The sequence below is a fragment of the Daphnia pulex genome, chromosome 7, assembly GCF_021134715.1.
Source record: "Daphnia pulex isolate KAP4 chromosome 7, ASM2113471v1".
In the NCBI taxonomy this organism is placed as follows: Eukaryota; Metazoa; Arthropoda; class Branchiopoda; order Diplostraca; family Daphniidae; genus Daphnia; species Daphnia pulex.
Genome location: NC_060023.1, coordinates 442,976 through 469,528, shown reverse-complemented (window position 1 = coordinate 469,528; position 26,553 = coordinate 442,976). Strand labels below are relative to the sequence as shown.

The 26,553-nt window shown below is 37.9% G+C and overlaps 5 protein-coding genes, 2 long non-coding RNA genes and 1 other non-coding gene across 15 annotated transcripts; 4 read left to right on the top strand and 4 right to left on the bottom strand.

Annotated features, from left to right (window-relative positions):
* The first annotated feature begins 151 nt into the window (after positions 1-151).
* Trnal-aag lies at positions 152-233 on the top strand. Its single transcript has one exon. It is a non-coding gene; the product is annotated as a tRNA-Leu (tRNA).
* Positions 234-1,657: 1,424 nt separating this feature from the next.
* LOC124196856 (repetitive proline-rich cell wall protein 1-like) lies at positions 1,658-2,554 on the top strand. The gene is made up of 3 exons (XM_046592099.1): positions 1,658-1,773; positions 1,861-1,983; positions 2,051-2,554. The coding sequence occupies exons 1-3, from the start codon at positions 1,768-1,770 to the stop codon at positions 2,489-2,491; spliced, it is 570 nt and encodes a 189-aa protein (XP_046448055.1). The 5' UTR covers positions 1,658-1,767; the 3' UTR covers positions 2,492-2,554.
* A 510-nt stretch (positions 2,555-3,064) lies between these two features.
* LOC124196855 lies at positions 3,065-5,937 on the top strand. Its single transcript, XR_006875849.1, has 8 exons — positions 3,065-3,170; positions 3,248-3,364; positions 3,429-3,516; positions 3,573-3,707; positions 4,236-4,334; positions 4,423-4,563; positions 4,624-4,901; positions 5,707-5,937. It is a non-coding gene; the product is annotated as an uncharacterized LOC124196855 (long non-coding RNA).
* Positions 5,938-6,125: 188 nt separating this feature from the next.
* LOC124196854 lies at positions 6,126-11,592 on the bottom strand. Its single transcript, XR_006875848.1, has 4 exons — positions 11,414-11,592; positions 10,584-10,756; positions 6,540-6,844; positions 6,126-6,447 (listed from the first exon to the last, which is right to left on the bottom strand). It is a non-coding gene; the product is annotated as an uncharacterized LOC124196854 (long non-coding RNA).
* LOC124196850 lies at positions 7,353-9,435 on the top strand. The gene is made up of 7 exons (XM_046592088.1): positions 7,353-7,546; positions 7,615-7,692; positions 7,759-8,035; positions 8,102-8,256; positions 8,324-8,525; positions 8,591-8,842; positions 8,910-9,435. The coding sequence occupies exons 1-7, from the start codon at positions 7,421-7,423 to the stop codon at positions 9,383-9,385; spliced, it is 1,566 nt and encodes a 521-aa protein (XP_046448044.1). The 5' UTR covers positions 7,353-7,420; the 3' UTR covers positions 9,386-9,435.
* A 1,006-nt stretch (positions 11,593-12,598) lies between the features above and the next one.
* Positions 12,599-17,281, bottom strand: LOC124196853. 3 transcript variants are annotated; one of them, XM_046592098.1, is made up of 13 exons: positions 17,141-17,281; positions 16,315-16,482; positions 16,144-16,215; positions 14,935-15,011; positions 14,777-14,865; positions 14,614-14,695; positions 14,397-14,555; positions 14,113-14,326; positions 13,818-14,035; positions 13,615-13,746; positions 13,385-13,533; positions 13,085-13,317; positions 12,599-13,024 (listed from the first exon to the last, which is right to left on the bottom strand). In XM_046592098.1, exons 5-13 carry the CDS (start codon positions 14,809-14,811, stop codon positions 12,990-12,992), a joined length of 1,257 nt encoding a protein of 418 aa, XP_046448054.1. In that variant the 5' UTR covers positions 14,812-14,865; positions 14,935-15,011; positions 16,144-16,215; positions 16,315-16,482; positions 17,141-17,281; the 3' UTR covers positions 12,599-12,989. The 3 variants fall into 3 exon arrangements, with proteins under 3 accessions (XP_046448054.1, XP_046448053.1, XP_046448051.1); XM_046592097.1 differs by lacking the exon at positions 16,144-16,215 and having other exon boundaries at positions 12,599-13,317; positions 16,300-16,482; XM_046592095.1 differs by lacking the exon at positions 16,144-16,215 and having other exon boundaries at positions 12,599-13,317.
* A 258-nt stretch (positions 17,282-17,539) lies between these two features.
* Positions 17,540-26,483, bottom strand: LOC124196851 (ionotropic receptor 93a-like). 6 transcript variants are annotated; one of them, XM_046592092.1, is made up of 13 exons: positions 22,266-22,357; positions 21,954-22,022; positions 21,264-21,469; positions 20,639-20,752; positions 19,725-19,776; positions 19,564-19,652; positions 19,418-19,499; positions 19,201-19,359; positions 18,897-19,137; positions 18,618-18,835; positions 18,397-18,525; positions 18,179-18,327; positions 17,540-18,094 (listed from the first exon to the last, which is right to left on the bottom strand). In XM_046592092.1, exons 7-13 carry the CDS (start codon positions 19,490-19,492, stop codon positions 17,869-17,871), a joined length of 1,197 nt encoding a protein of 398 aa, XP_046448048.1. In that variant the 5' UTR covers positions 19,493-19,499; positions 19,564-19,652; positions 19,725-19,776; positions 20,639-20,752; positions 21,264-21,469; positions 21,954-22,022; positions 22,266-22,357; the 3' UTR covers positions 17,540-17,868. The 6 variants fall into 6 exon arrangements, with proteins under 6 accessions (XP_046448048.1, XP_046448047.1, XP_046448046.1 ...); XM_046592091.1 differs by lacking the exons at positions 21,264-21,469; positions 21,954-22,022; positions 22,266-22,357 and adding exons at positions 26,083-26,144; positions 26,460-26,483; XM_046592090.1 differs by lacking the exons at positions 21,264-21,469; positions 21,954-22,022; positions 22,266-22,357 and adding exons at positions 26,083-26,144; positions 26,215-26,368.
* LOC124197692 (ionotropic receptor 93a-like) lies at positions 22,959-24,597 on the bottom strand. Its single transcript, XM_046593225.1, has 7 exons — positions 24,544-24,597; positions 24,256-24,414; positions 24,003-24,183; positions 23,711-23,928; positions 23,511-23,639; positions 23,290-23,438; positions 22,959-23,220 (listed from the first exon to the last, which is right to left on the bottom strand). The coding sequence occupies exons 1-7, from the start codon at positions 24,595-24,597 to the stop codon at positions 22,959-22,961; spliced, it is 1,152 nt and encodes a 383-aa protein (XP_046449181.1).
* Positions 26,484-26,553: the final 70 nt, after the last annotated feature.

Here is a 26,553-nt window from a genome sequence, read left to right as displayed (position 1 = left end):
AATATTCCAAGTTATTACCAATACAAATACTCCAAGTCATTACAAGTCTGTGGGACAATAATTGTATCACGTTGACCAGTTTCGCATTTGTAGTATGCTAATTAACCATAACTACATGCGACACTAAAATTTCCTAGAACCCTAGCGTATCGGTAGCGTGGCCGAGCGGTCTAAGGCGCTGGTTTAAGGCACCAGTCTCCTCGGAGGCGCGAGTTCGAATCTCGCCGCTGCCATTACATTTTTAAAATGTTTTTTTGTTGCGTATTCCTTTTTCTTATGGAACTGTTACGGGAAAATGATATCTTGGATTGTTGTCTGTAACTAACTTAGAGCTGACTGGTTATTTACACAGGACTTTTAAATCTGGTACATTTTTAATGTCGATTAAAAGTTAAATTGTAGTCGAATTAAATTTTATTCATTTTTCTGTGTAATAAGTAAACACTTTTCAGCATCAATTAACCTTGAACATTTATGATGGGTGACTCATCTTGATTGATGCTCACGCAATAAATCTGTTTACAATTTTGCACTGATTTTAAGTTACAAGGGTAACAGTTGTTTCTTTCGAGGTAAAACATTGAGAGGGTTGCCTTGCCGTTATTTCTTACGTAGCCTACTTAAGTTGGATGGGATCGGCAAAAGAGATTTGAGACATGGAAAGTTTGTTTTTCATTGTTGCGTGAAAGTTCTTTTATGTGCGGTGCATCACCCCATAATGTATAATAGTTGTTTCCTTAAATTAACATTCTCAGTTTTGCTTTCGTTTGTGGAAACTCAGAAACACGGTTGTTTGCTGATCCATATATTCATTTTCACAGGTTATAAAAATGGCTTATTCAAGGTATTTCTTTCCTTGGGTTCAAACTTGAATGCTGGTTCACTTATACGCCCGATAGGGCCTACACCTAAAGTTTTTTTAACTTGCCGTAAAATAGTAAAGAAACATTTAATCGTGAAAATAATACGCTGTTCAATATTAATCCTAACGTTAATAAAATGTTATTAAAAAAGATGACACTAGCAGTGAAAAAATCGATTGAAATAGGAAAGTCTTACTCGAATTCTCTTTGAAGGATGACCTACTTGATGTACTTTCTAATAAAAGTGAAGTTGCAAGGTGATCCAATAATTAAATTACTGCATTGGTACCGATTCATTTGAATGTTGAGAATTGAGATAGCTATGGGCTATCAATATACGGTTGGACCACTTGCGACACTGACCGACATTTGAATATGTCGGGTTTGCATTTGCTGTTAGCGACAGTGAAATCTATGCTATAAAAGTCTGTATAGACACCTTGAATGTTAGGCACGCAAAAATTGTACTTTGTAACAATTTAGTACAAAACAGAAGCGAATATTTTATATTTATTAACGTTGTTTTATTGTAGTCACATCATCATAGCCGATTACGTTAACGTTACGTGTGAATTGCCACAGATATTTATGTAACATATGTGCGTGCAAGTCCTTGTGGTCATTCCTGAGACAACAATTCGAGAAAGTTATTAGCGGCCAAATTCGGAAGACGATTAATAGTTCCCAATGCATTGATATTTCGTTTTTCGTACGATGTAATACTGTCCCATGTTCCTATCTAATTTGCGGTTTTACCTTCACCTTCTTCATACTTGCAGCCCCACCGGCCACCCTCACATTGCCGTTGGTTGTCAACTCTCATTTTTCGTATAAAATCGTGGACGATACGGTTGGACAGTATCAGTTATCCAGCTGTTTTAAACAAGTAAACTACTGCTCCGACATGAAGGTAAAAATCGTAACCACAATTTCATATTTTACAAGCTGAATATTTCTATTGCTTAAATTAATTTTATTTTTTATAATTAAATTCCAGTTCTTTATCCTCATTGCCTTTATTGCGTTCGCTGCTGCTGATTCCTACAAGGCTGCTGAAAACGAGGCTCCCAAGTACGAAGCCCCTAAATACGAGGCCCCTAAATACGAAGAAGTGACATACGTAAGTGTTAATTTAATTTAATGACTCAGATGACATAAATTTATCGATTGAATTATCATATTTTCAGGCCCCCCAACCCTATAGCTTCGGATACGATGTCCAGGATAAAGAATCTTACAATGACTTTGAGCACAACGAGAAATCTGACTACAACGTAGTCACTGGATCCTACCGCGTTGTTCTCCCCGACAGCCGCATCCAGATCGTCACCTACAAGGCTGACGCCAACGGATACACCGCTGATGTGAGATACGAAGGCGAAGCCAAGTACCCCGAGTACGCTGTGCCCCAATCCAAAGCTGATGCTTCCTACTCCGCTCCATCCTACAAGGCTCCCGAATACAAACAACCGGCCTACGTCGCCCCCGCTTACACCGCGCCATCCTACAAGGAGCCAGAGTACAAAACTCCAGCCTACCCCACTCCATCCTACACCACTCCTTCCTACACCACTCCATCCTACACCACTCCATCCTACAACGCCCCTGCTGTCTACCCTAAATATTAATTCGCATTGTCAGTTGCTTTATCTTAATTCTGAGATTATTATTTAATAAAGTTTTAAAACGTGTACGCGTCATTTAAATAAGCTTATGCAATTTTCGATAAAAAAGATTAAGATTGTCTTTCAAACGGAAAATCAGTTTTATACTACGATCAAGATTCACTTTTTATTTCTCAACATTCTGCTTTGTTTGTAATAAAAAAATGATCTTAGAAAACTGCAATGGTAGACGCAGAGGTTAGCTAGCCGAACTCGACCTCCTAGTGCTGAACATACAGTAGCTGTTTTAATAACCGGGATTAGGTAATGTGAATGTCGAAAGCCGAAGTGGTCAATTTATTAGTTAATGACCCAAGTAATGAACTAACCACATTGTTGCGAGCGGGCGGATGAAAACAATTCTTTTAACATGTGCTTTAACAATTTTGATTTGGTAACTGTCGGAAAATATGTTGTAGCATATGAGTTGCCTGAATTTGCACTTAGCAAGCAGTACCTTTTCAAGTTACTCGTGTTTTTAAAAACTCTTTCCCCCTCAAAAAAGTGATTGGGTAAAATGGTCCGTTTGATAGAAGTAAGATGTCGCTAACATCGCATTGTTTTGTAGTCCTGTAGAAAGTTCTGGATGCTTTCTTCGTAGTTTTCCTTATGTTTTTGGAATAAATTCAACACCATATCAAATGTAAGTTATCTTTACTGCTTGTAGTGCCTGACTAGTTTATTTTTATTCCCATATCTGATTTCTACTTGAAATTCTAGATTGTGTACTACCTGACAGGCTAACAACGTCTGGTTTTCGTCACCTGACTGAAACTGTTATTCCTATCTGTCTGATCCTTCCTGAAATTACTAATCATACATTAGAAGGAGATACTGGTAAATAAAACATAGACTTTTCTGTTTTGATGCACACTACTTAATTTCCCCTTGAAACGTGTAGGACTCATATTATGCACCTGCTTCAGCGAATTGCTGTCACACTGTGTTGTTTTTCCTGATTAATTGAAAGCAACATTGCATTAAAAGAGGTAAAAATTTGCCACTGTTTCCAGAACATTTAATACAACTAAATTATTTCAATCAGTATTTCAGAAAAATGCTGAATTGCTTCACCAAAAACTCACACTTCCATATTTATCAGCAGCTTAATGGGAGCAGGAGCCCCTCTTGAATAACATCTCTCAAAATAAATCACCCTTCACCTTACCAGCCCGTTAAGGTAAGGTCTCTGGATTATACAATAGTTGTTGTTGCATTGTGGAAAGTTTTGTGTGACCAACAACTTATTCATTTGGTTTGCCAATCGTTGTTGGCTTCTTGAATTTTCCCCATCTTTTACTTGCGCTTAGTTACCCTCATGTCCTTTTTTTGCCTCTGGTTTTCCAAACGTGAGTTACAGATAAAACGCAAATCCCCTTACAAACTAAGCAATCTGCAAAAGAAACATCGTCAACGAATCGATCCTTTTTATTCAGTTCAAATCTTCGATCTTATGCACAATTGCGCACAATTAAACCGTTTTTTTTTACTTCAAGTAAGTTATGAACTAGAATGGCTTAGAAGTGTCATGTGAAAGTGCCCAAATTTAATTTTTTCATTTGGCTATACCCATGATGAGATAAAAACTGTGCCAATCACCTGTGACTGAGAAGTCGATGCTTTAGGCGAAATTAATAACCAAAATTAAAGTTGCGACACAATTGTTTGTTACTTATTGTTGTTTGTTTTTGTTATTTTAAATTCAAAGGGCTGACGTCGATTGTTACCACCAATTTTGAAGTTTTGGGCTGTAGCTGTTTGTGGTGTATTGGCTGCTTTTCGGTGAGGACGGGATGATCGTGACTTGGTGAGTAGATGAAGTGCAAGTTTCGAGCTCTTTTGAACCTTTGTTTTGTTTCTTATATAAATTGCCATTCAATTTTACATGTGTTTAGGATTTGGAATCCTGGAAGTGTTCCTCACTATAAGCTCCGGTCAACATTATGTTTTGCGGATGCATGTGTGCCATACTTTCCCGCCAGAAGCCGTTCTTGTGGAGTGGACAGCCGGAAGTGGTTGATTCCTGCAATTTTTGAGTAAGACGTAACAATTTAATTCGTTAAAGCTTGCTTTTGATTTCGAATTCGTTTTTTCAGCATTATTTGTTTCGTCTCTCGGATCTCGAGTCGGCCGCCGATGTCAATCTACAACGCAGTTTCTTTGATGGAATTGTGTGGTCCCTGCACGATGACAGAAAAGTCATGGACGTTTTGCACAATCGATATCTTCGTGACGCACGCTCATCTAGCTTCACTGTTCCTCATGCTGCTACTCAACTCGTCTTAGCACTGGCCAGTTTAACCACTCCAGTGATCGCTTCCGTCCGCTGTTACACACCTGCAGTCACTCACCACGGGATTACCAACACCACGAGGTACCCAACAATTGACTTATTTTCGTAGGTTATCTACTAATAGTCTAGTTGCGTTAAACTCTGTCTGTGTAAATAGTTTCCAAAATCAGGCTTTTTACGCGCAAACAAAGTTTTACTGGACGTTTCTTTTTTCTAACGCTAGATGGCTTTTTGAAAATGTGCAGCTGTCAAAACAGTCAGTTTCAGTTACTTACACATCTCTTTAAACATTTATTGGCTGTTATTTTGTTGAAATATTTAGTGATAACTAACAGTAACTATTCCCCCAACAAAGCTCACTTGTTAGATTTTCGATATTTGATTTTTTATTTCTACTTCCGGTTTACTCATTTCAGTCTGTAGTTTAGTAAATATTCATCTGACGTACGAAAGAACCACATATTCGTGATCCTCGTAAAATTTGTGGTAAAGTTCATGTTTTGTTTTTTACGTATTCGTACTTCCGGTTTCGAAAATTTTCCTGAACTTATAGTTCAGGAAAATTCTCGATTTTGGCCAAATTTTGGATTTCGTTTAAATCACATCTAATCGACCCCAAATTTCATGGAGATCACGAAAATGTGGTTTATTTCGACGACAGCTCAATGGTTAAGGCGCTGTGGTTACTTCCGGTTTACTTCCGGATTTTTTAAAAAAGACTAGCAAGTGAGCTTTGTTCTGTTTACATTTCTCAATATTGCCAGCTATGTTTAAGCCTTAAATAATGCGAGCTGTTAAAGTTTTGAGCCAAAAACCTGATCACTAACCTATATGTAAGTTCAATTGTCATGTCGCTTAATAAGAATTGTTCTCTCTTTATATTTAGGTAATGCAGAGATGTTGCCTAGATGAACACCAAAAGATTGACGGCAGCCCTAAAATGTCAGCGTGGATCATCATATGTTGTTGGTATTGTTGCGTTTGTTTTGTGTTAGTTAACCCGTTGTCTGCCACGCCTTTGTTCTCCCCTAGCTTTTTACCATTGGCCACGCCGAAAGGCCATGTTAGGCAATGCACCATAGGGACTTCCCCCTTGTCAGCCCGGACTTGTCAGCAACGGCAAGTCCCACCTTGGTCATGGATCCTTCAGACGTGACGCGTAGATTAGTAGAAAACAACCTACGGGTTGTATGGCGTGACAGCCAACGGGTTAACTTAAGTGTATATGTAATTGTATGTATGTATGTATGATTGTAAAAAGTGGCGGAATTGTGGGTGGAGGTGGGACAATATACACAATTCTAGTATCAATTTTAGTTTGTATATTTCATTACTACTGATACAAAATAAAAATACCATTGCGACAAATTGCAGGTAACATAGATAGCAAACTCAAGTTAGAACTGCTACATAATTTAAATGTGATTATCGATAATGTTGAATTCCCTTCTTTGGTCAATAGCTGACTACAAAATATCTTCAGACACTCTTCAGACTACATAAAAAACCCTCACCTTCAAACATCGATGAACAATTCACACATGATAGTAAAAATTAAGTGCAGGCTACTATGTGTCTTCAGACATGGATGAACAACAGCACCATTTCGACCAAGCAGTTGCCAAACCTGCAATAAAATACAGCAAAGAAAAAATGTCAATAACAAAGATAGACAAATACTTAAACCATAGATCAAGATTGAAATACATGAATACTTACAAGGATTAGGAGCCTTTCCTCTAACCATTAAAGCTTGCTTGGCATCAAATACAATCAGCATGAGTATGGCGTACTTCCTTCGTGCTCGAGGAAAGAAAATAACACTTTTCACAACTACTCAAATCCTGCCGAACGTCAGTGTAGGTCCAAGTGCAGGTGTTGAAACTTAAGAATCAATTAAGCAAACGTGGAAGCGATAACGAACGTCGTGAAGCAGCTGGTAGAAATTGTGGAAATGACTGGGCTATGCGTCTTAAGTCGGTGTCGACGAAGCGATGTCAAAGCTGGGCAAGGTGTTGCCAATTCTACAATGTACAGTACAAGAGAAAAAAATAAAATAAAATAAAAAAGAGCAGCGTTGCCTTCTGCCGATTTTTCCAATTTCAACTAAACTTAATCAGGAACAAACAAGTAAAAAAACAAACCCAGCATTGATTGATGACCCACTTTCTTTCTATCCGACAAGTTTATCACAATTGCACCTTGATCGGTAAGGGGATTTCCCTTTCACCTAAATATTCAGGAACATACACACATACCCTTTGGATCACTGTTGAAGTGAAAGAGAAGCGAGCAGTTGACTCATCTCTCCTCATGTTCACTAACCTCATGTTCTAACCAAGGCATAAAGTTTAGGGTAGCCAGAAATAATAATTAAAAAGAAACGCGAACAAAATCACGTAGCTGCGCATTACACGTTTAACTGTAATCGGCGCTATTCAAAGGTCGATCAAAATCCCCAAAGATAACGCGAATGTTGGGATGAACTCCTTATCAGGGAGAACTAAAAATTATTTATAGACTACCAAACAGTTTCCGAGCGTGATTTTCTCGCAGGAAAAGAAGAAAGACAGAAGGCTCTATATAGACACTCCCAAGAAATGATTGCCATTTCAACGGTAAATGTTCGTTTCGTCTTGTTTTTGCTTTTAAGTTGGTCATCAATCAGTTCGGCCGATGCCACCCTGAATTTGGAGGACAAATTGGGACAGTTGACTCAAAATTACGTAATACAAGTTTCTATTTCATAACAATTTTGAATTAAAATCAATTGCATTTTCTTCCAACGAATCAGATGCAATTTAAAGAAATTGTTGAAACTAAATTCGAAACGCAATTTCAACAACTCGAAACCAAAATGTCTCAGCAGCAGGTATTCAAGTAACTTCCTCATTTTAATTCAACCCCAAAATCAATTATTTCCAACTTCTTTTGTCAGAGGCAAATGGTCCGTCATCTCGAAATTAAAAATAGGCAACTGGAAGAGAAAGTCATTTGGCTAGAATCTAAAGTGCAACAACTAGAATCGTCGGTAGTCGCTCTACAAGAAAACAGAAAAAGTATCGATCCACTAACTGGAAGAAGCGCCATCCCGAGGACTTGCAGAGAAGCCCATCTGGCGGACCCATCTCTCGATTCCGGCATGCGCTGGATCGATCCGGACGGACAAGGCGTCGGCGATGACCCCATTTACGTCCATTGCGACATGACTACAGGTACTACCGACACTGGGAAAATGTGATAAAACTGCTTTCGGTGTCCTATTCTGTTCCTTTGAAAAGATACGACATCCGTTCCACACGACAGCGAAGGACCGATGGACGTGGGTCACTGCGCCGATCCGGGATGTTATTCAAAGGCCGTGACGTACAACGCAAGTCTCAGACAGATGGCAGCGTTAGCAAATTTGTCAAGCGAATGCCATCAGTCGATTAAAGTACGATTAAATTAATTGAAAAAAAAAATTAATTATTCGATCAAATGAACGTATTTTTGATTTCTAGTACGATTGCTTCTACGCCCCTTTCGAGTTGGACGGCATCGCATTTTCCTGGTGGAACGACAAAGACGGAAACGACAAATTCTTCTGGGCCGGTGACAACAAGGACGTCCACACCTGCCAGTGCGGCATCGATGGAAATTGCGTCGAATCTTTTATGAAGTGCAACTGCGATTCTACTGCACCGGAGCAACTAGTCGATAGCGGTAAGATGATTTCAATTCAAACGCTTTAGATAAAACGATTTCAACTCGATATGATTGAAATGCAGGAGTCATTAATGATAAGGAGATCCTGCCCGTCACCCGATTGAATTTCGGCCGAACTGGGCAAGAATATTCTTCCGGTGTTCACACACTGGGCCGATTCGAATGCACCGGACAAGTGGCCGTCACTGGAATGCCGACGTCGTGCGAAGATCTTTGGAGGATCGGCCACACCCTGAGAGGATTCTATTCCGTTAAAGGAGTCAAAATGGTCGAAAGTGTTTACTGCGATTTCGAAAAACTGCCGAACGAAGCCGGTAAGGCAACACCTGTCTTCTTTTAACTACAGCACACTAATTTCTAATTCAATTGAATGGATGACAGGTTTCCAGAAATGGATCGGATACGACGACGTCAAGTCGGCGCCTGTCTACTTCTACGTCCAGCGGAATTCTCTCTTCAACACGGGAAATGTCTCAATTCCTTTCCAGGTTTCCAAATTAAACATCGGCAACGCCATGGATTTGTCGACAGGAAAATTCACGGCACCTGTCCCGGGAACGTATTTCTTTTCGTTTACTGGACACGCCCAATTTCCTACGTCATCATCTTTACTTAGTTTAGGAGTAGGTCTCAATCTGAACGGGAATTTTATCGGGTGGGGCTTTGTGGAAGAGTACCAAACTATAAATTGGCAAGAAACCCCTTTGACTCTGCAATCGACGCTCAATTTACAAAAAGGAGATGAAATTTGGTTGCAGATCACATTAATTTCGGATAGCGTGAGTCTCTTGGATGACGGTAGGAACTGCTGGACCCACTTTACGGGATACATTTTGGAAGAAGAAATGATTTTTTAAACATGTTGTGAGACGGAAAGTAAATAGACTTGACTTAAGATTACAACAAACTAAAGTAAAACGCAGTTCGCAATTCAAATATCTAATTCTGTAATGATTGAGAGTGGTTCACTTCAGATTGATTAGAGTTTTGTTTTCTTTAAAAGAGGAGAAATGTCCATCGACAAAGAGTCAGATGAAAACAAATCGGCAAAATAGAAAAGAAAAAAAAAATTGGATATCAGTCAGCCCGACCAAGGGAGCCAAACAATATGAAAAAATGTCGATAAGACGATACATCCAACAGTCAACTCGCCAGCCTTCAAAGAAGCCCCAACCTCACTTTAACATTGATGGGAGAGGGATGTCTTAGTGAGTAAGGTCCTCGTGATTGCTGGACCCTGGTTGATTCTGTTCTCAGCACCTTAGTAATGTAATATATATAATAATATATAATAGGATAAAACAATCCCATCTTTATCGTATACGGGAGTGGTTCGAAATCTTTTCCCAGGACGCTCGTTCACGCAAGCTCACGCTAAATAGGTGGAACTAACAAAGAGACGAACGACCACAGCTCACTTCCCACCCTTAAAAGAAAAAAAAATCCCAGGCTTCAGTGAATCCACGATCCTCACTTTCAATTTGTTCACTGGTTATTATCATTAAACGAATTATTACATCGGCAAACGAGTTTTTCAACTTTTTTGCCTTACCGCAATTCAACTGTTCGTTGCCTGAATACGAGATTACATTCAAATTCAAGCGTTTAAAAAATTTAAAAAAGGAATACACCGAACGGTCAGTCAGTGGCTAAAACCAGGGGAAACACTCAAAGGCAGCCATACAAAAATGACATTGCTTCTGCAGAGTGCAGACCAACGGCGAAATTAACTTTGGATTGGTTAATTTAAATGGTAATTCATAGATGGGACGAAGGCCATCTACGCCGACACAAAGAGGTTTCACCAACGTCAAAAACTGGGACCTAAAAATGCGAACCCAGAGCCCTGGATCGTAGAAGCCGCCAATGCCGGCACCAAACAACGAAAATCCCAATAACGGACAAAAGGAAAATGAGTAATAACAAAAACTGGCTTCTCAGCATAACTATCCAAGAGTCAAGAGACTAAAACGACGAACAGCCCAAGTCCAGAATAGATTTAAACTGCGAAAAAAGGCTAAAGAGGGCTAAAGACTATAAAAGGTTCAGTTTTACCTTATTAACTTGATGGCCAAATGAATCATTAGGGTAGCAGTGGTGACTTCTGGAGGTGGAAGCGGAATATATACGACGTCCCCATGGATACCTTTGCGCTCACATAGACGTACGCGAGGACAGAAGAGGAACGAGATGAATGATGCAAAGTTTATGCTGGAAGCTCTCCATATCTAGAATAAAAATATCAAAAACAGTTATGGTAAAGTAAGTGGCATTATCATTCATCAATTAATAAAAAATTCTGATCTACAATGTAAACTAAAAACGTTGAAGGATAAAAAAAGAATCTAACTATAAGCCTAATAAGCCTACACAAAACACACCTAACACTTTAGTAATTCTAAGTGTCTTTAAAATGGAACAAACACATGCTTACTCTATTTGCATGACCTATCAAGTAAAGTTGAGATATTCTTTATCAAATAATGAAAGAACTTTCAAAGATCCGGTTTCAACAAGCTAAAGACATTATTTATCCCCGTGATCACTAAAAAGAGCAAGGAAATCCTGTTTTAGGTTTTAGCGTTGTGGATTGAATATGACTACGTCTTCAGGGTTTACTTTTTAAAAGTTATGAAATCACAAGATCCACTTTTTTGTTTAGGTAACACCTAGACGTTTTACCTAGATTTTCTCAATTTCTTTTATATTTCATGTGAAATAATAAGTGATCACGTTTGTTGTAGATGTTATAACTTTTTTTTCGTGAATTCCAGGTAATATTCTACCTCGGACTAAGAAGATTTCGTATGTGAAGGGACTGCTTTTCTGATCAAAACGTTTATGAGATAACACTAAACATAACAATTTATCATTTGAATTAATACCTGTTTTTGTTTATGGAAGATTTTTGTTCCATTCTTCTACGTTAATTTGTTAAGCAGTTGTTATTTGTTAAGTCACATTCTTGTTGGAAAACTTCTTCAGCAGACGACGTAAAAAGGGGCGTGGGCAAAGAAGAGACACGACACACGAGGCTCGTTGTCTTCGACAATTCCATTCGGCTAGGCTATAGACAAGTTCGGGATGCTGAGTTGCACAACCGCAAAATTAGGATCGTGCGCCAACGAGTTTTTGTAACGTTGTGGGGATAGTAGAAAGCGGGTTTTTTATTATTTAAGCATAGAATTACTTATCTAATCTTAGAAATGTTCAGGATTATCGTTGTTTAGAACATTCTGCTTTTTATAGAGTAATTTGAAATGTATAATTCAGCTTAGTTTACCCATTAAAATTAAAGAAAGTCCAAGCCTGGGATGCTGTTTAGTCTTTTCTTGTGTGTTTGAGCTTGTCACTTGTCAGCAGATCTGTCAAAAAACACAAGAAAAGACTAAACAGCATCCCAGGCTTGGACTTTCTTTAATTTTAATGGGTAAACTAAGCTGAATTATACATTTCAAATTACTCTTTAAAAAGCAGAATGTTCTAAACAACGATAATCCTGAACATTTCTAAGATTAGATAAGTAATTCTATGCTTAAATAATAAAAAACCCGCTTTCTACTATCCCCACAACGTTACAAAAACTCGTTGGCGCACGATCCTAATTTTGCGGTTGTGCAACTCAGCATCCCGAACTTGTCTATGCACCATGGGCCATGTGTTAAAGTGGTGTAAATTTTTACGATAATGTAACAGTTGGAATAAGCACAAATAATAATTACTAGCTTGCCAAACTTTCCTAGACTCATAATTAATCGTTAAAGAGGTATAAAAAGAGTGACACTGTGACAGTCAAGACGACTAAGCTGTGCCATCTAGTAACCAAACTTTCTATCTGCTAATTTTCGCATTACAAAAAAAAGCCCGCCAAAAGAAAAATAGTGAGTCTACGAAATAGGGATTTTTCCAAATATAAAATAAAGTGATATGACTGTTAAATTGGGCCGCCTTGAAAGCTGAAATATAAGAATGATCTACAGCTGAATCGTCAGTATGTACATGTTTTAAAGAATGCCGAATAGTTCAAATGTGTCAGGCATATTTAGAGTTTTGGATAGAGAAATCTAACCTTCCGTATTTTTAGTGTATTTTGACCATAAGTTTCGTCGTACAGCAGATAAGTGCAAAGTGAAGTAGGCCAAAGACTTGCATGTCCATCGCGGTCTAAATACTTCATACACAAAGGTGAATCATGAACTACAATCGACTACTATTTGTTAAAGAAAATTTGGCTTTTGGGCATTTCCAAGTTTCCATATTCCAACTCCAAAAACACAACTTGACTATACATTGAAAAATATAAGAGGCGGAATGCGGATGTGCGATTTTAAAATTGTACGGTAAGGTACAGACTAAATAACGACCCTCTTCGGAAAAGAAGTGGGTGAAACTCAAGGCAATGAAGAAAATACTAAAATGACAAATTTTTAAGATTAGTTATGGGCCAATCTAAGCAACGACCTAATCAAGGATGACCACTGGTTCTTCCTCTTCTGCTGTAACCTTAAATGGCACCATTACAATTACGTTATTTGAATCTTGTTGCAACTTATTACTTGCGTGATGTCGCTCACGTATTGAAATGACTTTTTCCACGAGAAAAGCCAAAAAGGAAAGGCTCAATCCAACCGACAAAACTAGAAAGGCACCGGTCAAGTTTTTCAGGGAAAGAGGAGTTGTTTTCTTTTTCTTATTTCCACTTTGGGGTTTCCCATTACATTGAGGAGGCATGGGGCGGATCCACGTGTCCCAGAAGTCAACGACGCCAGTTTGCTGCACTTCCAAAATTCTAACAGAATAAATAAATTGAAAAAAAAAATATAAAGAGGCAACATCATGGGAGTTTACTGGGTTACCCTTGGGAAATTCTTTGAGTGTAGGGGCTGTTTTTCGGTAGCGCAAGCGATATCGTGGTGCCGATGAATCCTTCTTTTGCCATTTGAAAGTTGCATTTGCCCGTCTTTTTAAAATCATTTCTGATGGCATCCTTTAGGTAAACATTTGCCTAGTTAAGTTAACCGATTAAACGGGATTAAATCTGAATTCTTGTAGCAAGAATAAGATAACAAATGAGTAAAATGTTTACATCAATTAACACATTTCTCAATTCCGGTTTGATAGTTCGAATGCAGTCAGACACCGATACGCATCGAGAATTTGGGAAGGAATCCACTTTCTTTTGTAATGTCGCGAATATGCCCGTACTGTGATTGGTGTTCTGTTGCATAATCAAAATTAAAACCTGTTTCTCTCGTTATTCTAATGTCATTGGCACTTTTTTAAACTTGCCGAAAGTAACGTATTTATAAGTCCCGTTTCTCTGACTATTAAATTGATGTCGCTACTACCAATAACGTCGTAAATTGAGTTGACTAGCGGATGGCTGATTGGCGTCACAACATAAGTGAACAGAGTGGACGTGTAGGACTGGACAAAGATGAAGGCGGCCAGGATCCAAACGCTAGCGACTAGTCGGTAGGGTAATTGTTTTGATGGGCAAACGACACCTTATTATTGAAATAACAGTAATAAGAACATTTTTGATTTTAATCGTGATAGCGTAATGTCAAAGATATACAAAAACCTTGTGACAGCAAATTTCCCAAAACGTAGAGATATTCATTTCCGGTCTGCCTTTTCTTGGCACGGTGTTGGCCTCCAGTTTTTAAGTTTCTTGTCTGTGGTTCATTGTTGGGTCTAAAACCCGTACAAAATGTCGATCGACATTCCAAGTAGCGTCGAATTAAATTTAAAATTGCGATAACGCAAACGATGGATATCCCCAGTCCTAGCCATACCTGTTGATTAAATAATAATTTTTTTTTCAGATTTTTAATTAAGATTAAGAGCAAATTGAAAGGCACTAACCGGCCATTGGAAAGGTTTGATGACGGAGTCGATGTTGGCCGTTTCATCTGGTACGGGGATGAGAAAAGCTAAACGATCGTAGATCCAATAAGTCGTCAGATCGACGACTTTATTGCGCTCGGGTGTTGGAATGACATCATGGACCAGCAAATCGCATTGCTGTAAAGTTTAAAATTTTTTTAAAATTTGTACCAAAAATAAATTAAACCAACTTAACTTGATCCCACAAATAGTTAAAAAGTCCTAGTCCTTTTTCTGATGGCTCAATTTTGAACTCTGTTACTCGAACCATCTCGTACCTGAACGGGAAATACGTATTAAATAATTGTTTAGTTTGAAAAGGCAGGAACCAACGAAATGAATTTCTTCTTTTTAGTTACGTGAAATTTAAACGTGACGACAGGCTTTCTAGCATTGCCCCTCCTTTGAGGGGTCCAATTAGCCCTTTAGGGTTTCCCTTCCAAAGTGTCTGCAATAAAGTATGTTCATTGCCAAGTTAATTGTAACACCTAATGTAAATTCATTAACAAAAAATTACCCAGATGACGCGGAGGTGTTGGCCGTTGAGCGGATTGGGCGTTGATGAGGAACCGTGAATAGAAATGGTAAGCCATCCTATTAAGAAAAGGAAAAGTAAATAAGACATCGTGAGCCTGCAAATAGACTTTCAAGGTAAAGCTTCCAGATCCAACTGCACGAAAATCGCTACAAGTACAACACAACAATACAAATCGTTGAAATAGATAACTGTTTGTTTGTTGTGGAAACGGGGAGATATGATGTATGAATGCTTACATAAACCACGTTAGTATAGTCAGGATATGAAATGTTATGGATTTAAATAAATTTGCTATTCGGTAGGCTATTCGTCTGTCAACTTTTCAGAAACGTCCCTAGACTGTCTTTCATCGTATGTTTTAAAATTTAACGAGTCTTATTTGAAAACTCGGACATAGGCCTACTTAGTTACGTGATACGGTACCCATGGGTCCTTTGAAATTAGATTTACCTTTTTACTTGGGATTCATTTCGTTTTAGAAATTTTCTGGGTTTTTGTAACCGTTCTGTCCAATAGATTTAAATTCCAACTTTGCATTTTGCTATTATCCTACTAAAGCCGTTACATATCAGTCAGGTACATAAATGGTTTGGGTGATATTGCGATAAAGCTCAATACGACAAAATCGCCAAGGTTTTGTCTACGTTCCTTGGTGGTCTAGTTTCGTCAGGATTAATCGAAACGAAGGAAATCAATTCGATATTCTTTTCTTTCTTCGTCTCAAAATTGTTGGTTCACTTCCGACTTGTTCCATACTTTGATCCTGTCAACTGTCCATATATCTCACTGTTATTTTGAATTATAAATCCTGATACCGTAGACAAGCCGTCAACGAAAATGATTTCTGTTCGAAAACATATTGGATCTACCACGAGTGTTCTGGAAGATTTCCTGTGATCAAATGTAGTTGAAATTCAATGTAACATCGCATACGACTTGTGGTATGTACAGTATAAGTTAACTTATTTCAGTTTCAAAATTTATAAAACAGAAATCTTGTGTTACCCAACCAGCAGCCCAACATGTCTAATACGGGTTAATTAGGTCTTCAGTTAGCTGGCGGTGTACGATAACCGCAACCTATAGCTCACACAACTCAGTTTTCTTGCAATTGATAATGGAAACCCACATTAGCACGAATAAAAATTAAGATTTCCATGATTCTTTACAATGATTGGCTATACTGACCTTAAAAGGGGAAACTTGGTAGAGACGTCGAATGCCAAAACACAAAAGTCTATTTTTGACTTAATAAAAAACCTATCAACGATTTCAAAAAGCTACCTGATACCTGATAAAGAATCAGATGCCACAATGAAACATAAATATTAGAGGTTGTCTAACCTGAAAATTCTTTACAAGCATTGAACGAAGTGGCATTTTCTTAATAAGCAAAAGTTGTTGTCCACCAGCGTTATGTCCGCCAGTAAACATGTTTCGTCCGTTGAATCATGCTGGCCAGCCATCGGATGTCTGGTCTCACTGGATTCTCTCGTGGGAATTTTTCTTTCCCCTCGGCAAAGTTTCCTATTCAGGTGGAAAAAAAAGAAATAAATAAATTACAATTTGACATTCCCTTAATGCTATTACATTAAAATGTTCATCTCAACCAGAAAAAAAACCCAGCGCGCCCTACTAATCCACTTGTGTTTTCGAAACGAACGGTCGACCTTTATGTCCACAGAATAACAAATCAATTGCTTTGTTTGGATTGAAATTTTAGTAATATTTTCCTATACCCCCAGCACGGGAAATAACCTCTGACGTTAAAAACCTTCAGTTGTTTAGTGAAAGCATTATCTCAATTGTGAATGAACACGGTGGCTGATCATCAGGGATATTTTACTATTTCAAGCAACTTTTTCAATGCCTACAATTTCAACGGCAACCTAATAAAGTGAATAAATAGTTTAACACAGATTATCATACATACTAACAGACATTGGAAACAAGGATTTTCATACCAGTGCTTTCTTATGGCAACTGGCAAGACCCAATTTTAAGTTTTAACGTGAGAGTTATTAGAAAAGTAAATAAGTTGTAAATAACAGCCTTTTGTCATTCCAAGATAAACTTAAATATGGTCTGTCACACCATCAAAAACCAAAATCCGACTTCATTAAATCGTCTTACTTCACAATGCTTTCTTTTAAAATTCAATATCAACTTTTCGAGCTTTTTATACCTGCTCGAAAATATGAAGAAATAAGACCGTAACATTCCACGTGTTATTGACCTAATCTGTTATTTAACAAATTCCTACAAACAGATGAAATGAAACAATGTAACACATAACGACTTTCAAACACCTTGACTACAGTAATGGCTGACATGCAACAAGCCAACAACTATCGTCATCACCGCCGCCATGATGGTAGTGTTTTGTTTTTTGTTTGTCAGCTGATGATGTATTTTTCAAACTTATGTTTCGTCGTCCCATCCATCTGTTGAGTAGTCTTAACTTAACTCTTAAGTAATTAAGCTAAAAGGAGTTCACCTTTTTAAAAGAGTCCACCGCGGTTCTTGTTTAAATTTTATAGTAGACAAGGAAAAGGGTTAAAAAGAAATATGCAAACGAATAAAATTCGATCAAGAAAATTTTCATTCCGCCATTTTTACAAACTATTTAGCTGATGAGAAAAAGTTTTCCGCCAGAAGTTGGCAATTCAGACACTAGATATTATAAAATGTCAGTCGTAGATAAATTTAAAGGGCGGAATGCGGATGAGCGAGAGAATAAATGCGAAAAAAGGAGATGTCAAAAAGGTTCTAGTACCTAAAGATTAGTATAATTATTCAATCTAAGCTAATTTTAAGGATGAATAAGGGTTCAACTTGCTGGGCAATTTCGGATTAATTAAGTCATTTGGCTCATGCTGCACCCTTGATGTTTTTGCGCGTACTTTTGTGATGTCATTTACGGATAGAAATAATTTTTTCTCCGAGAAAAGTCAAAAAAGAAAAGATTAGTCCAACAAATAAAACTATAAATGCGCTAGTTAAATTTTTCAGGGAAAGTGGCGAAAGTTTCTTTTTCTTGCTTCCACCACTTTGTGGTTTTCCATTACACTGCGGAGGCATGGGGCGGAACCACGTGTCCCAGTGGTCGATGAGGCCAATCTGTAGCAGTTCCAATATTCTTTTTCGATTGAAACAACGAGTGAAACAAAAATGTAAACACTTGAATGAAAAAGCGGACATCTTTGGCCTTCTATTAACTTACCCCTGGGAAATTTTTTGGGTGTAGGGACTGTTTTTTGCCAGGGCAAACGACGCCATGGTACTGATGAAACTTTCTTTGGCTAATTGGAAATTGCATTGGCCCTTCTTTTTAAAATCTTTCCTGATTTCATCCATTACAAAAGCCTTTGCCTAGTCAATAGTTAATCAATTAAAAAAATGAAAACAATTTTTGTAATTAGACTTGAATGGATAGCTTACATCAACGAAGACATTTCTTGAACCTGGTGTCATCAATTTGGTGCATTCAGACGGAGATACACATCGAGATTTAGGGAAAGAATCGAGTTTCTTTTGTAATGCCAAGAATAGTCCCGTGTGATTGGTGGCCTGTCTCACGTTAAAAAATTATAAGTTCCTCGGGCTGTTCTTTCATTTTCATTATTCATAATCTGTGAATATTCATTGATTTTATGACTTGCCAAAAGTAACGTATTTAAAAATCCTGTTTCTCGGACGAGTAAATTGATGTCGCCACTGTCAACAATGTCATTGACAGAGTTAATTAGCGGTGGATTGATTGGCGTCACAACGTAAGTGAACAGAGTTGAAGTGTAGGACTGGACGAAGAAGAAAGCGGCCAGGGTCCATACGCCAGCGACTAGTCGAAAGGGTAGCCATTTCGATGGGCAAAAGCCACCTAATTTTAAAAAATATCTATGATGAATTGTGACAGCGATGAATATTCAAAGGCTGTGAACCTTGTGAAAGCAAATTGCCAAAAACGTAGAGGTACTGTTTTCCGGTTTGCCATTTCTTAAACTGTAGCTTTTTTCCATTGACTAACTCAGGCCGAAGTTGATCATCGTTCGTGTAGTTTTTGGGCAGTGGTTTATTGTTTGGTCTAAAATCCGTAATGAATGCGGATCGATATTCCAAGTGCTGAATTAAATTTAAAACTGCGATGACGCAAACGATCGATACCCCGATGGCTAGCCAGACCTTTTGATGGAATAACGGAGGCTGTTGAACGTGAAAAATCATAGGAATTATAAGGTACAGTACCTTCCATTGAAATGGTTTAACGACGGAGTTTATGTTGGCCGTTTCATCAGGCACGGGAATGAGGAAAACTAAATCCCCGTAATACCAATAGGTTGTCAGGTCGACGATTCTATTGCGCTGGAAGGTAGGCAACACATCTTGTGCCAGCAAATCGCATTGCTGTGAAATACAAAAATAATTCTTAATTTGTACCAAAAGTAAATTAAAGTAACTTAACTTGATCCCACAAATAGTTAAAAAGTCCGCGTCCATTTTCTGGTGGTTCCAGTCTGTATTCCGTCACCCGAACCATCTCGTACCTGACCGAGGGATTAAACAAAAAGGTAAAAAAGCCATCGTAATGAAATTCTTTGATTTAGTTACGTAAAATTTAAACGTGAGGATAAAGTATCTAGAATTATGCCTCCTTTCAGCGGCCCAATAAGTCCTTTGGGATTTCCACTCCAAAGTGTCTGCAACAGAGTATTTAATGCCAAGTTAATCTTAATTGCAATTACTAATGTAAATTCATTGATAATAATTACCCAGATTACGCGGAGGTGTTGACCGTTGAGCGGATTGGGCGTCGAAGAGAAACTGCAAATAGAAAAGGAGAGTTAAAAGGACATTTTTAAGAAATTTAGAAGCTTCCAGACGGTCCATATAATGGATAACTTTTTTGTGGGCCAAGAACGCTAAAGCTTATGCAATTCGTATTACCCAGATGAAACCATCGAATTTGGCGTCGCTAAACAGGTGCCACGGTTCAAAGTGGTGAGTGCTATAGTGATCAGCATTAAAAAAGTTGGAGCTAAATGAGCCATTGAGGGTCAGCAGATGGATCAAATTTGATTGAGTGCCAACTAAAAAAATTGTGTTACAACTCCAATGCCAATCTTCACTGGCTCAACATCTGTTAACGACTGATCACATCTCAATGCTAAAGAAAGAAGCTTTCCTTGATTTTTCTTCGGTTCAAAAACACAACAATACGTGTCATAATCAAAGGGTTGCTGTGGAAACGCATCGGCCTTTTTTAAAACTTGGATGATATCGACAACTCCCCGTCCGCTGCGTTGAATTCTAGAGTGAAAATTCGCTGGCTCATCAAACTGATGCGACTTTGTTCAAACCTGCCGCATTAGTCCTGTCCGCACAACCTGTCCAGTTGTGTTTCTGCCACGTCAATCAACCACGTAAATGATTGATGAGTTTGTTAAAAATAGGATCGACTGGTTGTGATCGAGGACAGTCGAAATACAATGCGTATTCTTACGACTAACTTACGGTATGCATTTGTTAACTTTTAAACTTTAAAATTCGTATGAAATAAATCAAGTTGCCATTAATCGCCCATGACGCAGGTTTGTAAAACGGCAAAAGCTAAAAGACTATTTTTTGAATTTTCGTTCTGTTTTACGTTATTCTATGAAAAATTGATTATAAAAATTGTCTTTACCTTTATTAGTTTGCTAGCCTGCCTGGCCATTAAATTAAACGATATTTTCCTTCAAAAGCTGTTCAAAGTTGCAGTCCGCCAGAGTCCAGACTAGAAGCGATAAAGTCGACAACACTGAAACATTAACACAAAAACTAGATAAATAATATAATAGTAATTAATTAATATCCAACGAATATCACGATAATATCGGAGATAGATGACAGAAACATTATCGTGAATTTGTTCTTTGTAAGTTAATCCCCAACCCAACTTATGAATGGACGGATAGAAGATGCCCATCAAAATTTATTGAATTTTTCTTATAAAAATGGCAAATCGACGGTAGAAAAAAAAAGGAAAATTCTAGTCTTCATTTAGTTCCGGAACCATTTCCACCAACTCCTTTCTTGATTTCATATACATCACCACCCTTTGATATGGCCACTAGTGTTTAAATGCAAGGTTATCGACTACATTTAAATTGCGACTGGGAAATTACCTTCAAAATCTCTCCACATACATGCTCTAACTATTCATAAAGGTTTATACTATCCCCAAATGTGCTTAAATAATCAATCGTCTTATACGTTCCAAATAATCGCAACCCTTAACAATTGTCCGGATCTTTTGGGTTACGACTTACTAAGTCAAGGTTCATCGATGCATAGGAAAATCAATTTGTCGTGCTTCTCCTTCGAAATGAATTATTGGCTTCGTCTTGTTTCTTCGATACTGCGTCGACCTTCTGAATATCTGTTATTTTGAATTCTGAAATTCACTTGCTCGGAAAACCGATGGTCAACGACATTGTCGCATTCGTCAAGTTTTCTCATTTTCTGTCACGTCAACCTGCAATGAAAATGATTAATGAGTTTGAAAATTTTAGATTGACTGGCAATGACCGAATTCCTGTAGGCCTATGCTATTGCGTCTTATTATTTCTCATCGAAAGTCAACAAGGGCTATCTGGTGAAACACAAACTAGATTTCAATAATCTGCTTGTAGCGTGAAGAATAAGAAGCGACAATGAAAAAGAAATAATAATAAAGGAATCTAAAATATAATCTAGGCTATGTGACAACTTAGACTTTTGTCAACGTAATTTCTATGGAGAAACTAAACGTAGAAAACATGAATGTTTGTTCCTTACACCCCACATTGTTCGTTTAATCTTATGCTAGCAAATAACTATAACGACACCCGTTACCGTTACAAGTAGGGTGTGACATTAGAGGATGCATCATCAGTATTCGGTTCATTGAGGGTGAAAGTGAGTTGTCTAGAGACAGAGCTCGTAGGTATCCAAAAGAAAGCAAAATAACAGAGATTTACCTAACAGACATTGTAAACGAGGATTTTCATGCCAATGCTTTCTTTACAACCGTGGCAGGAGTGCAGGACCTATATTTAACAAAAGATTTATTTAGAAACAAAAACTATAGTGTTTCCGAGATAATAACCATCACACTCATGCCAAGATAAAAATAAATATGGAGGCTGTACAGGCTATTCCACACAGTCAACACCTCAAATCTTAAAAATATTTGCACAGTCAGCAAAACATCAGATGACATGAGCATGCTCTTTTCTTTTAAGAAGAAAATCCTGTTGACCCGTACGTGATTTCTAACTAAAGTGAAATACCTCTAATACTTTCGTGTGCAATGTGACTTGGTTTATTTGAGTTTTAGACATTACATCGTAGTCTGTGACCACAGTCTTTCGTCCTTCGCCGGTCACCACCATTGCCGCCATGACCGCATGACGGCAGTGTTTTGTTTTCCGTTTTCAAAAATCAGCTGACTGTAAAAATTAATCCCCAATCAGCAACCAAATTGCAAATTTGGGTATTATCATTTTATTCAAGTCAACCACGAAGTTGACTTCTTTCTTAAAGCCAACTTATATTGATAATGTTGACGTAAATATAGACAGAGAAATCAAACTTTAACGGGTAATCCTGTAATTGTTTTGATAGTGTATTTTAAGCTTGTGCATTCATCGTCCAACTAATGATAGGTGCATGATTAAATATTTAAAAGCAAAAAGAGATACAAGTTAATCGGGGTACTTGTCCAACTAACATTTTACGCAAGTGCTTATCGATTATTTACTATCGTTTACCATTTCATCAAGAAAATATCCATTCCGCCTTTACGCGATCGTACACCTTTGAGGTTTCAAAGGAACGACTTTTACATTGGCAGAACGTTGCGGTGGAATGCAGCAGATGTGTGCGAGTTTGAACTTTGAATTCTACCTAAAACCTATACTATTCCAAGGATAAACGGGGGTTCTTCTTCTGTTATCTTTCGACAGCTACACGAATGTGTAATTTTAGTCTCGTTGCAACCCATTAACTTTGCGACTGCGACGACATTTAGAGACAGAATTGATTTTTTCGATGAGGAAAACTAAAATCGAAAGGCTCAGTCCAACAAGTAAAACTAGAAATGCACCGGTCAAATTTTTCAGGGAAAGAGGCGAAAGCTTCTTGGTCTTGTTTCCATTTGGGGGTTTTCCGTTACATTGAGGCGGCATTGGGCGGAACCACGTGTCCCAGTGGTCGATGAGGCCAATCTGCATCAGTTCCAATAGTCTATTTTGATTGAAACAAATGTTATATAACTTGAATGAAGAAGCGACATTTTGGTTTTTACTTTCTTACCCTCGGCTTATAACTGGCGTGTAGGGACTGTTTTTCGGAAGGGCAAACGATGCCGTGGCGCTGATGAAACTTTCTTTCGCTATTTGAAAGTTGCATTTGCCCGTCTTTTTATAATCTTTTCTGATTTCATCCAATACAAAAGCCTTTGCCTAAGATAGTCAATAGTTAATCAATTAAAAATGAAAACAATTTTTGTAATTAGACTTGAATGCATAGCTTACATCAACGAAGACATTTCTTGAACCTGGTGTCATCAAACGTATGCATTCAGACGGAGATACACATCGAGAATTCGGGACTGCATCAAGTTTTTTTCGCAATGTCGCAAATAGTCCCGTGAAATTGTTGGTCTGTCTCGTGTAAAAATAATAATGAACTTTGATTATTATGCTCTTTGAATCTATTTACGTTTTTGACTTGCCGAAAGTAACGTATTTAAAGATCCCGTTTCTCTGACAAGTAAATTGATGTCGCTACTGCCAGCAATGTCATAGACTGAATTGATTAGTGGCTGATTGATTGGCGTCACGACGTAAGTGATGAGAGTCGACGTGTAGGCCTGGACGAAGATGAAAGCGGCCAGGATCCACACGCCAGCGACAAGTCGGTAGGGTAGCCATTTCGATGGGCAGAAACCACCTTTGAATTAAATTATACATGTTAGCTGTGACTGGCTGTGATCGAAGAGTAATTAAAGATGTTATAAAAGCAACCTTGTGACAGCAAATTGCCGAAAACGTAGAGATATTGATTTCCAGTCCGCCATTTTTCGGCTCGTGGTTTATTGCTGGTTTTAAAATCCATTTCGAATGCGGATCGATATTCCAGGTAGCGCTGGAGTAAATTCAAAACTGCAATGACCACAACGATCGATACCCCGATTAATAGCCAGACCTGTTGATCGAGTAACTGGTTTTGCTGAATGCCGAAAATTTAATAACCAATTGAAAGGTATTATATACAAACCGGCCATTGAAACGGTTTGATAACTGAGTTGATGTTGGCCGTTTCATCAGGTACGGGAATGACGCAAACTAAATTCCCGTAATACCAAGGCGTTGTCAGGTCGACGATTTTATTGCGCTGAGGTGTTGGCACCACATCTTGGGTCAGCAAATCGCATTGCTGCAAAATAAAAAAATAATTCTTACATTTTACCAACAGCACGCTAAAGTAAGATAGATGTGAATCAGATAAAATTGTATCATAATAGAAAAATAGAACCAACTCAACTTGATCCCAAAAATAGTTTACAAGTCCTCGTTCTTTTCCAGTTGGCTCTAGTTTAAATTCCGTCACTCTAACCATTTCGTATCTGGCCAGAGTAAGTAAATTAAATGTTAAGTTAAAGAAGGAAAAGAAATAAAATTCTGAATTTTTATTTTCTTAGTTACGTGAAATTGAAACGTGACGATAGGCACTCTAGCATTACCCCTCCTTTAAGTGGTCCATTCAATCCTTTGGGGTTTCCACTCCAAAGTGTCTGCAATAGAGTATTTTATACCAAGTTAATCTCAATTTTCGTTAACAATGTAATATAATTCTAATTCACTGTTATTTATTACCCAGATGACGCGGATGTGTTGGCCGTTGAGGAGATTGGGCGTCGATGAAGACCCGCCAATAGAAAATGTGGACCAAATTATGAACAATATTAAGAAAAGTAAATAAGTTAAATATGACATGGTGAGCCCGTGAGCCTGCAGACTATCTTTCTACGACGCGCTTCTGGATGCAATTGCATGGAAAACGCTGGAAGTACAACTCCTTTAATCGAGTTTGATTTGACTGTAAGTAAAAATAAAAAAATGGCCGACACAGAACAAACAACTGTTTTGTTGTGGAAACGAGAAGTCTAACGTATATACGTCTTTATTAACATTTATGAATGTTTGAAATGTGCCAACGATTGATTTAAATTTCCCATTCAGGATCGAACATCATAGCACAATTAAAAATTGACGGGTGTTATCTCGAATTGACATAATGTACTTGTATACTGTAAGTACGGGCTCCAGCGATCCTTTGAATTGAGATTTATCGGAACCGCGATCGGAAATTTCGATTTTGAATTCAAATGGCAGCTTAGGAAATTTTTCGTTATTTGTAATAGCTACCGGTATAATGTCCAAAAGATTCAAATTCTTTTGGTATTTTGCTAATACAAGAATAATGTATTTGAATTATTTAACCCTCCCGCCGACGTCAACATAGCAAGATAGCAAGTAAATCATCAACACATTTGAATGAGACTATACGGCGTCAAATAATCTCGAACTCTTAGAAATTATCCGGATCTTTCGACGGTATTGCGACTGAAATTCAAGGTTCATCGATGCACAAGAAATCAATTTGTCAGCATACTTCTCCTTATTCTAAATTAATGAATCGCTTCGACTTGTCTCATACTTTGCCTTCAGATGGCCGACTGTCCGCATGTCTTACTGTGATTTTGAATATTTGCTATTTGCTCCTGCATATTGCTGAATATTGCACTTGCAGAAAACCGATCGTCAGCGATATTGGTCGATTTGTCAAGTTTCATTTTCCGTCACGTCAACCGGCAACCAGAATGACTGATGAGTTTGGAAACATTGAATCTACCGGTATTAATGTATGGCCAAATACACTCGAATTTCAATGTTTAAATACGCGAATATGAGTTCGACAACATTGGATCGACCGGTGGTGACGGAATACAGTCATTGAGATCGGGATATTTTACTGCTTCAAGCAATTTTTTTTACACCTTCCCACATTTTCAAAAGGCATAAGTAAAGGAAAGAGATTTACCTAACAGATACTGTGAACAAGGATATCATGTGTCAAAGCTTTCTTTGCACCCGCTGCAGGACCTATTTTTAACAAAAGATTTATTAGAAACAAAAACATAAACTAATGTGTTTGAGACAATAACCATTACACTCATGCCAAGATAAAAATAAATATGGAGGCTGTACAGGCTATTCCACACAGTCAACACCTCAAATCTTAAAAATATTTGCACGGTCAGCAACAGAACAGATGACATGAGCATGCTCTTTTCTTTTTGGAAGAAAATTCTGTTGACTATACGTATACGTGAGTTTTATCTGAAGTAATATACCTCAAAAACTTTCGTGTGCAATGTGACTTATTAGTTTTTAGTTTTAGACATTATACCACCATACACTTTGTAGTCTGTGACCACAGCCACAGCCTTTCGTCCCCACCGCCGCCATTGCCGCCATGACGGCAGTGTTTTGTTTTCCGTTTTCAAAAATC